General features: G+C 36.6%; 1 protein-coding gene across 4 annotated transcripts in view; it reads right to left on the reverse strand.

The window, feature by feature from the left end:
• CCDC191 (coiled-coil domain containing 191) overlaps window positions 1-14218 on the reverse strand; it is a 99133-nt gene that overhangs the window by 15695 nt on the left and 69220 nt on the right. For all 4 annotated transcript variants that reach the window (XM_074214550.1, XM_074214553.1, XM_074214551.1 and 1 more), the window contains 2 exons: window positions 9073-9155; window positions 7701-7802 (listed from right to left, as the gene is read on the reverse strand). In XM_074214550.1, coding sequence (XP_074070651.1) covers window positions 7701-7802; window positions 9073-9155 — 185 coding nt within the window. The remainder of the gene's footprint in view (window positions 1-7700; window positions 7803-9072; window positions 9156-14218) is intronic.

The following is a 14218-nucleotide window of genomic DNA, read 5'->3' on the forward strand; positions in this document are numbered from 1 at the left end:
GAATGAGGGCTGTAGGGACAAAAGGACCAAAAAGTCCTGAAAATAGTGTGTGTGTGGGGGGGTGTCTGTGTTTGTGGGGGGGGAGATGGGTGGTGGTAGTGGCAAGTGCTATTGCATTCTGGAAGGCTGGGGAGGATGTACTCCCAAACACACTCCTCTGGGAGCCTCTGAGAATCTGAACCCTCTAGTAGTCATGCTGAAGCCAGATCTGAAAAAAAGTTTACAATGGTTGCTCCTTTTAAACAATTAGATGGAATGGAAGAAAGAGGGAAGGAGGGAGTTGGATAAACTTAAGAGTTCTATATCTACAAAGAAACAAAAATAAACATTAAGGGGGGATTTTAATTTCAGTGACAAAACCAAATGTCCCAAAGTGCATACCCCCAAAGTTTGTATAACTAATTAATTGTATAACTAATGGAAAGAGCAAGTGATGATTATAATGCTGTCAATACCAAGTGGAAAAGTCATCATTGTTCAAACTCTTAATAAGGCTGTCATAATAATAACAATAATGATAATGATATAGTAGCAGTAGTAGTAGTAGTAGTAGTAGTAGTAGTAGTAGTAGTAGTAGTAGTAGTAATAAAAAGTACATCGTATTTTATAATTTGCCAAATGTTTTCAATACATTATCTAATTTCACTCTCACAACCACTTTGGGAATAGGGGCATGCTGATCAGTGTTCAACTGATCTCTGGGGAGTGGGGGGAATGGACTCTTGACACTTTTAAATTTAATATGCATTATTCATATTTTCTCTAACACTTTCTTAGGTCTAGACAGTCAACAAAACAATAAATCAAGCCCTGATCTCTAAGGTGGAAATGCTCACACTAAATATTCAACCATCAGGTCTCTAGCTAGTGGGAGCTGGCTTCAGCACTTCCCTGCTTGGGAGGGGTTAGTATCCTCAATTTGCAGGGGAGGAAATGAGGGTAGACAGAGGGTAAATGACTTGCCTCAGGTCAAAGCTAATTAGTGACTGAGGCAGAATTCTGACTCCCAAAGTCCTCAATTCTATCTATTTTATCACCCCACTACCTATAAGTATGCCATTCTATAGAAAGATGATGTTTCTGAATGTAGGGCAGTACACAGAAGTACTTGTACTGTATATGATTTTGGGGATGGTTAGGGGTGGGAAGGATATGTGAAGAAACCCACGTCTACATGCCTCACATGAAAGCAAAATCGACCAAAAGAATCGCCACTGATGTGAATTTTAAGTCTCAGAGTTTAATTAATTATGACTTGAGGCTTTTAACCTGTCCATCTGGCACAAGCTGTTGACTTGGATCCCATGAGATAAGGTTAGCATCTGTAACAATACTGAGTATTTATTTATATAGCATATGTGACAGAAAAGCTGAAAGCATTTTAGTCCAAAACTTTACTTTGTTGGAGTGCTTGGGGAATAGGATGCTCTGATTACATTTTATGGTTATCTGAGGGTCAATTAAATTTTCTGATTAGCTAAAGGTTAAGAAGAAATGTCATTTTATTTTGCTCCTTGTTCTATATTTTCAATGTAATTCGCTATGTATATGATACTGGACTAATTGTTGAGTATCAAAAACAAAAATGACCTTATATTTTATTATGTACAGTAAATATACAAATATGTTTATAAATTTGTAAGGAAAACATAATTGCAAGAAGAGAGTACTGGAAGATGTGTGTAGGGAAAATTCACATAAGAGATGACCCTGGAGCTGGGACTCAGAGGAAGACAAGGATTCTAGGATTCTAAAAGTAAGAGCTAACTTTACACAGCAAACAGGAGGAATGACTTGTGTGAATGCATGGGAATGAAAGGTAGAATGAGGATTCTGGGAAGCAAATGGCATAGCTTGATTAGAGCCTAAAATGTATGAAGAAGAAGATGGAATAAGGTTTCAAAAGGGGACAGTAACAGGCCAGAATTGCCAAATTGAGGAGTTTGTATTTTATCCTAGATACTGCCTAGGGACACATGCCCTGAAGGCTTCTGAACTAGGAGGCTACAGTGGTCTGGTCTTGCTGCTGGGTGAAGGATAGGCTGGAGAGGAGAGATGGGTTCAGAGGCTGTCGCAACTGTCAAGGTGAGCAATGATGAGGCTCTGAGTGAGGCAAAGACTGGGTGAATGGTGGGCTCATCAGAGAGACGTCATAATCCCTAGAATTTAGCAGCTGATTGGATATAGAGGCTGAGGAGAAGAGAAGAGTCAAAGATGATGGGGATGCTCTTAAACAGCTATGTTTAGAGATTAGGGGAGTTTAGTGAGGAAAGGGGAGATAAGCAGTTCTGTTTCAGATATGTTGAGTTTGGAATGCCCTGGGACATGAAGGTGATGTGGTGCTAACATTCAGAAAGGAGATTAGGGCTGGATATATAGATCTGGGCATCATCAAATCCACAGAACTGGATGACCTCACCAAAGGAGATACTACTGAAAGAGAAGAGGGTACAGAATAGAATTCTATGGAATATTTATGCTTAAGGAGATAAGAGATGAATGATGACCCAGCAAAGGAGACTTAAGAGGAAGTAATCCAAGCATGTAGGAGAACAAGGAAAGAGCATTATGAGAAAATGAGTCAAGAAAGTGAGACCAGAGCAGAGACCAGAGCAGAGGTGACAGACTGGAAGAAAAGGGAGGGAAGGAGGGGTCACAGTGAGCAGGAGAAAGAAGGCAGAGACACAAAGAGAAGGACAGAAGGACAGAATAAAGAGGGATGTTTTTATAGCTTAAAAACATAGAAGTATCAGGTATGGCTAATGGTGAAATCAAAAGTGTGATTATTTCTTGGGTGGCTGAGGTAGAGTTAAGATGTAGGTAGGAGAGTGCTGGTAAATGTTTAATTTACACCCCCCAAAATGTTGCAATTTGCTCCCCAAAAGTGTGCTCAATATAGTTCTAAATTTAATCTAAAATTAACATTTTTCCCAGAATGATCTTAAATCTAGACAAAAAAAACCACCAAAAAACCAAGCCCTGATATGTAGTTTGCTGATTTCCGAAGTATAAATTCTCACACTAAAAATTTAACAAATGGCAGAGCCTTGACACATCTCAGATGTAGTTCATAGATGCTGAAGAAGCATATGCAGGTTGGAATGTTTTAGGGGATGTATTGGTGTAGAGAGGAAGACTGATCAAAGATTTTTGAACTCTGAAAAAAATTTAGATTTTTTTTTTTGATTTGGAGGCAAATGAATGGCAGCAAAAAGGGGTAACAATCAGGTCATCACATAGGAGGATGGAGTGAATTGTAAAAGAGAAGTTGCTCAGTGATAAAAAGATCTTAAGATGATCTTAAGTCAGGTGTATGCCGACTCCTCCCTCTAAGAGAAAATCATAAGAAGAAGAGCATCCAAGATGGAAGACTGGGACTAAGGATGGTCTTCTGTGATCACTAGAAGATGGAAAGAGTGTGACAGAGTGTTCTAGAATGAAGATTAACAATAGAGGGTGAATCTTGAGCAGACAAAGCAGCTGTGTAGGGGCAGAGGAGGGTGAAGGGAAGACTTGAACTGAAATAGTAGCCAGGGAAAATGATTTTCACTTTGGCAGATGTCAATTAGGATACAGCGATTATGAAAGCATTTTGAGGCTCTTTTCTTCACTTAATAACATTAATTTCATTCTAAAAGACACTAAAAATAAGTAAAAAACACGTTCATTTGACATCTTTCAAATTACAATTGATACTGATCTATCAATATGAACTTCATGGATTTCAGCAGATAGCAGTATTGTGTCAGTATGGAAGGTAAAAAGGTTTTCTGTACTAAGTTGGTAAATCTAAGGAATATTCATGGAACATAAATCTGTTCAACCAAAAAAGCTATAGAGGGTTTTCTGTAGTCTCAGTTATTCTGCAAATATCATAAGCAAATGAAGACTTTGACAGATGCTAATGATTTGGGGAAAAGGTCAAGGAATTAAATTAATTTGGGACATAAATTAGTGTTTGGGAAAACATAAGCATTGTCCCAGAATCATGTGATAAAACCATTTATCAATCTATCAATCAAAGGAAGTTTCTCTACAGTGGAGGCATACAATTGGAGAAGTTACACTTACACTTTTGGAAGTGTTTACTAACAGGAAGGTATTCAATGACATAAAGTTAAAGTTGGTTCAGCAAAAGTTGCAGGATATAAAATAAACCCACATAAATCATCATTATTTCTATATATTACTAACAAAGTCCAGCAGGAAAAGATAGAAAGATAAATTCCATTTAAAATAACTACTAGCAATATAAAGTCCTTGGGAGTCTACCTGCCAAGACAAACCCAGGAACTACGTAAACACAAAAAAGAATTTTACACAAAGTAAAATCTAAACAACTGGAGAATTAAATATTCATGGGGAGGCCATCCCAATATAATAGAAATGATAGTTCTACCTAAATTAATTTACTTATTCAGTACCATACAAAACTACAAAAAATTTATTTTATAAATGTAGAAAAATAACAAAATTCATCTGAAATAACAGAAGGTTGAGAATATCAGGGGAATCAATGAAAAAAATGTAAAGGAAGATGGTCTAGAAATAACAGATCTCAAACTACAACAAAGAGACATTTCTGGTACCTGTCTAAGAAATAGAGAGGTGGATCATCAGAATACATTAGATACACAAAACATGTGTAAATGACCATAGTCAAAAATTGCTGTGGATGCTGGAAAGTAATTTGGCAAAAAATAGGTATAGACCAACATCTCATACCATATACCAAAGTAAGGTCAGAATGGATATATGATTTAAACATAAAGGATGATATCAAAAGTCAATTAGAGGAGCATATGGAAAAATCTACCTATTAGATCTATGAGTAAGTTAAGAATTTATGATCAAAAAAGAGAGAGAGAACATTATGGGATACATAATGGATAATACTGATTATATTAAAAAGATTTTGCATGCACATACACCGTGCACACCACACACACACACACACACACACACACACACACACACACACACAACCAATGCAACCAATAGTAGAAGGAAATCAGGAAACGGAAAATATTACAGCAAATTTTCTGATAGAGGTCTCATTTCTCAAATATATAAGAACAGTCAAATTTATAAGAATATGAGTCATTCCCAAATGACAAATGATCAAAGAATATGAACAGGCAGTTTTCAAACAAAAAAACCCAAAGCTATCATCATATTAAAATTATCTAAATCACTTATTTTTAAAAATATTTTCTTTATTTAAGGCAATGGGATTTGAGTGACTTTCCCAAAGTCACACAGTCTGAGGTCAAATTTGAACTCAGGTCCTCCTGACTCTAGGGCTGGTGCTTTAACCATTATGCTGTGTCACTGCCCCCTAAATCACTATTTATTATAGAAATGCAAATTGAAACAACTTTGAGGTAAAACCTCTCATCTCTCAGATCAACTAATATGACAGAAAAGAAAATTACAAATGTTGGAGGGAATGTGAAAAAATTGGGACATCAATACACTGTTTGGTGGAGTTGTGAACTAATCCAACCATTCTGGAGGGCAATTTGGAACTATGCTAAAAAGGCTTTAAAACTGTTCCTACCCTTTGGTCCAGTAATACTACCACCAAAGAAAAGTAAAAGGACATTTATGTACAAAAATATTTATGGCAGTCTTTTTGGTGATGTCTATCAAATGGGGAATGACTGACCGAACAAGTTGTGGTATATCATGATGGGATACTATTGGGCTATGAGAAATGATGAACAAGTTGGATTAAAAAAAAAAACTGGAAAGATGTATATGATACAAAAAGGGATGAACAGAGCCAAACACTGTAAGCAGTAACAACAATATTAAATAACAATCAACTGTAAATGACTACTACTATTACTATTCTGAGCAATACAATAATTATCCAAGATAATTCTGAAGGACTTATAATGAAAAATGCTATCCATCGCCAGAGAAAAAAGTAATGGAGTCCAAATGCAAATCAAAACATACTTCTCTCACTTCATTATTCTTGGTTTTTTTGGGGGGAGGGGGTCTTTTTCTTTTATATGTAAATTTCATATGGAAATACATTTTGCAAAACTTCATAGATATATATTCTATATCAAATTGCTTGTCTTTTCAAGGGGGGAGGAGAAAGAATTTGGAACTCAAAATTTAAAAAAAATTAAAATTTTATTTTATATGTAACTGGGAAAAAATAAAATGAGAGGAAAAAAAATTAAAGTTGGATTGGTTTTTATTTAAAGTGATATCCGTACTACTCAAAAGTGCTAGACAAAAGGCTAAATTTAAAAGAAAAAAAAGCCAGATTTTGAAAAAAATTTCAGGAAATATATCAGCTACAAGTCTGATATAGAAAATCTCTACAGAACTAATATATATCTCTATAAGAATAATACTATGAACTCCCCAATCCAATTTAATTCAACCATTTATTAAATGGCTGTGTTCCAGGGCATTATTGCTACTCACTACAAATGCAATGACAAAAATGAAAAGTCTACATTCTCAAGCAATTTATACTATACTATACTATACTAGAGGTAGGGAGATCATAACATGTGTATAAGTTAAGAAATGTACTTTTTCAACTCTTGATAGACAGGCCATGTTGTTTGAATGCCAAATATACACATATCTGAAAGACTATTTTTATAGAGAACTTACACAAGGCAAGTGCTCACATGGTGTTCAGAAGAAGAGATACAAGGACACTTTCAAGTTTTCTCTGAAAAATTTTGGAATTGATTGCATGACTTGGGAAACACTGGCAAAGGGCTGACCAGTATGATGTGCCCTCTTCTAAGGTACTGAGCTGTATAAGTGAAGTAGAAATGAAGTAGTTCAGAAGAAATGTGAGATGCGCAAAGTTAGAGAATCCAACTCAAATGTTCACATGGACTATTTGTACTCTACTTATAGTAGAGTTTGGGGTTTGTTTGTTTTTTTAGGTTTTTGCAAGGCAAATGAGGTTAAGTAGCTTGCCCAAGGCCACACAACTAGGTAATTAAGTGTCTGAGACCGGATTTGAACCCAGGTACTCCGGACTCCAGGGCCAGTGCTTTATCCACTGTGCCATCTAGCTGCCCCAAGGTAGAGCATTCTAAGTTTATATTGGTCTGATCAGCCACAGTTGGACACACTTGACCCTCTTCAATGAACCATCCAACCAACCTATTGTACTGACTTATTAGTGAGCAAATACAAAATATAGTCCCAATACTTTAGTGGTTTGGTGTTTTCAATGATGTCATTGTTACTCTACTGATTCAAATGGCAATCCGTCTATACCTGCCCATCATGTGCTACTCATAAATCAGTCACAGGGGTTCCATGCAGGTACTGGCAGCCTTCCATTACACTCCCTGATGCTGTTACAAGAAACCATGGAGCTTGTGAGCTCTCTACAGTTTACATCTTCACTCTTCCTACTTAACTAGTGCTTTCTTTCTTTCTTTTTTTTTTTGGTTACATATTTCTTTTTCTGAATATTTCCTTGCTTGAGGCCTTCTAAATTTCCTCCCAACATTATGGGTATAATAGTATAGTACTCTGGCTGTCCACCTGTTACCCTGGCTCAGAACTAACCCTCTTCTCTTCCTTTCATACATTTCTCTGATGATATCTTTTATGCCTGTTTTTTGAAGTGCCTCATTGTCTTTATCTTATATGAGCATAGCACTCTTCAATAAATACTTCCTGATTGATAGGTATATTTTACTCACCATTTTCTTCAGTCTCTTTTCTTCTCGCTTTTTTTCAAGTTGGATCTCTTTTTCTTCTGCTTCCTTTCTCTGGCGTGCCTCCTCTTGAGCCTTCAATTGAGCCTATGTAAAGGAAAAATATATAGAGGAAACCAGATTGCTCAATTTTTCACTTATGACCTTTGCAAAAAATATATATATATTAGACTAGAAAAATCTTTTCCTGATTTCTTCCCCACCACGATGTTCACTGTCTCTAAGAGGAAGCCCATACTAAGAGAATTATAATACAATTTAGAACTAAAAGATGCTTGAGAGGCTTACTTAATACAAAAGGAGCAAAAAAAAAAAAGATATGTTAATGTTATGATGGGGTGAAAGCGGATTTCTTTCAGAAAGGATTGATTTTTATATGTGAAAGTGAATATGGATGGATAATTAATTTTTTATCATAAACTACTTTCACAGGTGACTTTTACCTCTGACTCAGAATCTGCCCTATATACTGTACAAAAATGTTTTATCTAAGCAGATCTGTTGTATCATTCATATGGCAATTCCTCCAACACAAATCTAGTGTGCTGGGGGGTCATAGATTGCATATGGATATATCCATATTGCATATGGCTATATAATATGTATAAGTATTACTATACCAGAGAAGAACAATTAGAAAAATGTATTGCAAGGAGGCCAATCATACATACATAATTTTCCTCTGTTATTTATTTGGCTCTCAGTAAATAATCCTTTTTGACTGGTTATTCCTCTGATAACATCCTTTACACTTCTTCATTTCCACAATTCTTCATGATGTGTTACAACATATCTATACCCACCTGCCCCTGTTGCCCTTTGGGTGACTTACAAATTTTTTTGGAGACTGTGGTTTTCAATAATGTGTAGTTGTTACTTATTCTAAATTTGTCAGCCTATCATTATCATTTCATTTCAATAAGAAACTTATCTATAATTGTAGTTCTTTTTTTCTTGACATGAACAGAGGCTTTCTTATTATAGGTCTACCTTGGCTCACACATCAAGATATGTCTAATAATCACTTTCTACTAGATTATGGTAGACAAAAATCCCTTACATCAGGGGTTTTAAACTTGGCTATGCTTATGTATAGCATGCTAACTAATGCAATCTTATAAAGTAAATTCCTCAAATTTCCTAACAATTCTTTTAGTATTTTCTTCCTATCCAAAGTACATTTATTATTAACAATGTTAATGAAATTAACAGTTTTTCCTATTTGGTCAGTATGTTGTTACCAAGTCTAAAATAGCCTAAACATCATTGTCCCCAAAAGTTTGATAAACTGTTTTTTAATTAAAAAAAAACCTACAAATTCCTTTCCTTGTTTCAAGTAACCTTCCATTTTTATTACCAATTTCTCTTCTTCTTGTATTTTCTTTATCTCTGCTAAGATTTTCTTACGTTCACTCCTCTGTGCCGCTCTCTCCTCCATGGCTGGAAAATAGGAACAAAGAATTCCAACACTTCATATCTAAAGGATAATGCAAGACCAAAGGCTTCATTTTATAGTATGAGAGATTTTTCTCTTGAGTGTTCTTAGGTGTTAAGCATATGAATATATAATATGTATAAAGATTACTATTACACATTTGTATACATTTCTATTTACATCTGTGCCGGGGAAGAACAATTAGAAAAAGTATTGTTTTCCTTTTTAAGTTTCATTAAGGGTTAAAGTAACAGTCTGCAACTGGATTAGCCTTACTGAGAAGGGTGGGAGGAGGGGGGAATGGAAGGAGAGAGAACTCTAGGGTCAAGACAATTATATTTTAATCCAACTTTGCAGATGGGTTCAGGGAATGGAATTGTACCAGACATTTAGAAAAACTGGCATCTGAAAGATGTTGACTGTTGGTCTCATCTTCTTGCCAGTCTACTAAATATCTAGCCAAAAAAGTAAAATGTGTAAGATGTTCTGCTAACAGAAATCTGTCATCAATTAGGTTTTCATGGTGCAAGGGGAGAGTTCCAGATAATCTTCACCTCTGCCAGTTGACAGCAGATTTCAGTTTCTTTGGCCATGCCATCAACAAAAGATATTAGAAATGAGTTCTGCCATAAGTTTGGTGGAACAAATCCCAGGACTAGTAAAAAAAATAAGCAAAAAACCAAACCAAAACAAAAATCCTTCACCTGGTTTACAGAGCATTTCTGGTTCTGCCTTTAATGGTGACCAAAAATTTCAATCTTTACTACATGGTGAGAAAATTTACAAGTCAATAAATAATAAATGCAGAGTGAACATCTATTTTTTCTAAAGAAGGGATAGGAATGCCTCTGCAGACTGAGGGAAAGAAGAATTTTTTTGAGTAAGCAAAAATATGACATGACAACAGCGAACTATTAAAAAGCATTAAGTCTTTGCATGAACTGATGCTGAGCAAGATGAACAGAACCAGAAGAACCCTAACATGGGGGTGATGATCAACTTTAATGAACTTGCTCATACCAACAGGGCAACAATCAGGCACAATTTTGGGGTATCTGTGATGGAGAATGCCATCTGTATCCTGAGAAAGTATTGTGGAGTTTGAACAAAGACCAAGGACTATCACCTTTAATTTAAAAAAAAATGTTATCTTATTATGTAATTCTGCTATATCTCATACTATATGTTTCTTCCTTAAGGATATGATTTCTCTCTCATCACATTCAACTTAGATCAATGCATACTATGGGAATGATATAAAGACTAGCAAACTGCCTTCTGTGGGAGGGGAGGGGAGGGGAGCAAGATTGGGGGAAAAAGTGTAAAACTCAAAATAAATAAAACCTTTCTAAAATAAAAACAAATAAAAGGCTAAGGTTTCCCACTGCAAAAAAAAAAAACATTAAGTCTCTAATAATGTGCTTTTTTCCCTATCTTGAGCTAAAAATAGAGGACCACTCTTAAAAAAGCTGCTCTAGTCCCAAAATACTAAAAAAGATACTAACTCTTGAAACAATACTTTTTTTTTTATAAAATCCATATCAAGAGTTTCTGTATTCCAACCAGATGCCTTCTAATTACTCAGAGAAAAATGGGCAGTGTAGCCAATCAAGGAATCACATTGAAAAGACTGTCCACTGCTCCCAACATGGCTTAAACTCTGTAACAATGTTTAAAAATCAATAGCTCAATCACTACACAATCATAGAATGCGCCAGACTTTTGCAAATATAAAATTCTATTACCACCTTTCTTGTCCAGCCATTTCAGTCATTTCTGACTCTTCATGAATGACCCCATTTGGGGTTTTCTTTTCTTGGCAAAGATACAGGAGTAGTTTGCCATTTCCTCCTGTAGTTCCTTTTATAGATAAGGAAACTGAGGCAAAGAAAGTTAAGTAACTTGCCCTGGGTCACACAGCTAGCAAGTGTCTGAAGCTAGATTTGAACTCAGGTCTCCCTGACTCTAGGCCTGGAATTCTGTCCTCTGAAGTCCCTAATTAACTAGCTCCACTCAATAAGTGATCAGTTCAATCACAATACAATCATAGAATGCTCATCTGAAGCCTCAGAATTTTGCAGAATATAAAATCCTGCAAGGCCATAATTTTGGTAATTGTAAGAATCTGAATGATTGATTCTGGTGTGGTACCAATCTTGACAAGTTTTCTTTTTTCCTTTGGAGGTACTGAAAGGTTTTATCATTTGTATAAATGTACCATTTTTTCATAGTCATAAACTCATTACAAAAATACAATTTTGGCCAAAAGAATGATAAATCAAATTTAGCAGTGACTTCCTCACTCCTCTGTTTTACTTCTACTTGCTACCTTGCCTTCCTATTCCTTAACCTATCCCAAGAATCCCTCCCTTACACTTTCTATACCCACTTCCCATTGGCCAACATACCCTTCTATATAACCTAATCCTATTCCTTCACCCTCTAACTCAGTACCATTCCTATTCCCTCCTACTTCTTTCTGAATTTAAAAGGTATATATATATATATATATATATATATATAGATATATATATATATATAGATATATATAGATATATAGATTATATATCTATATATATCTATATCTATCTATCTATCTATCTATCTATCTATCTATCTATCTATCTATATGCCGCCCCTTGTAATTAGTCTTTGATGTTTACCTTATATTTCTCTTGGATCTTGTATGTCAAATTTTCTATTAAGTTCAAGTTCTTTTTGCAGTAAAATCCTGAAATTCTGTCAATTCATTAAATGCACATTTTTTTCCATTCAAGATTGTGCTTAGGGGGCTGCCAGGTGGCGCAGTGGATAAAGCATCGGCCCTAGAGTCAGGAGTACCTGGGTTCAAATCCGGTCTCAGACACTTAATAAATACCTAGCTGTGTGGCCTCGGGCAAGCCACTTAACCCCATTGCCTTGCAAAAAAAACCTAAAAAAAATTATGCTTAATTTTGCTGGTTATGATATTTCTGACCACATACTTTTCAATACGTAATGTTCCATTTTTTAAAATGTGTTTTAATGTAGCCATTGCTAAGTCTTATGTAATTCTAATTGTGGCTCCGTCATATTTGTTATTTCTTGTTGGTCTTAATATTTTCTCCTTAATCTGGGCATTTTGGAATTTGGCTATGATAGGATTCCTTTCAGGTGGTGATTGGTAAATTTTTTTCTATTTCTACTCTGCCCTCTTGTTTTAATATTTAAGGACAATTTTAATTATTTCTTATATTATTGAATCAAGAGTCTTTTCTTTTTTTGTGAGGCAATGGGGTTAAGTGATTTGCCCAAGGTCACACAGCCAGTAAGTATCAAGGATCTGGGACTGGATTTCAATTCAGGTCATCCTGACTCCAGGGCTGGTGCTCTATCCACTGTTACACCTAACTGCTCCCAAGATTCTTTTCATGATTCTAGCTTCCAGGAAGTCTGATTATACTTATGTTTTCTCTTCTAGATTAGTTGTTTTTCTTATGAGATGTTTCACATTCCCTTCTATTTTTCCATTCTTCGTATTTTATTTTATTATTACCTGGTCTCTCATAACTTCATTGGCTTCCCCTTGCCCAATTCTAATTTTCAAGGAGTCATTTTCTTCCTTAAGATTCTGGATCTTGGGGGTGGAGCCAAGATGGCAACATGAAGGGATCGAGTCTTAGGCGCTCTCTGATAAAAACTCATAAACTAAGGACTCTAACTAAACTTTCGAGAGACAGAACCCACAAAGGGACCCAGTGAGGCAGTTCTCCTACTCAAGGTAACCTGGAAAAAAGCAGAAAGGCTCTGCTCCCTGGGGTTGGAAGGGCAGCCTGCCTGAGGGGTGGCCTACTAGAGCCAAAGAACTTCAGCCTCCCGGAGGCAGCCCCAGGGCGCTGGGAGCCTCAGCTCACAGCAGTGGGGGAGTCTCCTGAGCTGCACCCCGGGGAGCACCGGCACAAAGTGGGGGAACAGTGGGGGACCTCTGCCAGAATGAGCACGTGGAGCCCAGCCCCCAGGGCACACAGCAAGCAGCTTGGTCTTTCAGCAGCCCAGACTGGGAAACAGAAGCAGGCGGAGCCAGTAAGCAGGAGCCCCCAGGGCATGAGCCCATTGAGCTGAGGGAGGGGAGTGAAGAGAGAGAGACTGCAGAGCTCTGTCCTCTGCCCCTGGAACAGGACTCTGGGGCTCTGACCACATTCAGATCCTGATCCCAGTCTAGGCCCCCCCCATAGAACAACAGGGCCCCCCCAACCTCGGCCCCATGGCAGAGCGGGGTGCTTATGGTCATTCACAGACCAGGAGGGAGGACAGAGCCTCACACACTGAGACCCTTGTGGGAGTGTCCCAAAAGCTCAGGAAGCACCCCAAAAAACAGGCTTAGGCTGGGAAAATGAACAAGCAAAGAAACAAGAGGAAGACCATTGAGAAATATTTTGCAAATGAGCCCAAGAAGGATCAAAATACTCAGTCTGAAGATGAGGCAGCACAAGCTCCTGAATCTAAAGACTCCAAGAAAAACAGAAATTGGGCTCAGGCTATGATAGAGCTCAAAAAAGACTTTGAAAATCAAATGAGGGAGTTGGAAGAAAAACTGGGAAAAGAAATGAGAGAGATGCAAGAAAAACATGAAAATGAAGTCAGCAGCTTAGTCAAGGAAATCCAAAAAAATGCTAAAGAAAATAGCATGCTAAAAACCAGCTTAGGTCAAATGGATAAAACAGTTCAAAAAGTTATTGAGGAGAAGAATGCTTTAAAAAGCAAAATTGGCCAGATGGAAAAAGAGATAAGAAAACTATCTGAGGAGAACAAATCCTTCAGACAAAGAATAGAATTCAGGGAGATTGATGAATTTGCCAGAAATCAGGAATCAATACTTCAAAACCAAAAAAATGAAAAGTTAGAAGAAAATGTGAAATATCTCATTGAAAAAACAACTGATATGGAAAACAGACTTAGGAAAGATAATTTAAAAATTATTGGAATACTTGAAAGTCATGATCAGGAAAAGAGCCTTGACATCATTTTCAAAGAATTACTACAGGAAAATTGCCCTGATATTCTAGAAGCAGAGGGCAAAATAGAAATG

The sequence above is a fragment of the Macrotis lagotis genome, chromosome 1 (genome assembly GCF_037893015.1).
Source record: "Macrotis lagotis isolate mMagLag1 chromosome 1, bilby.v1.9.chrom.fasta, whole genome shotgun sequence".
NCBI classification, from domain to species: domain Eukaryota; kingdom Metazoa; phylum Chordata; class Mammalia; order Peramelemorphia; family Peramelidae; genus Macrotis; species Macrotis lagotis.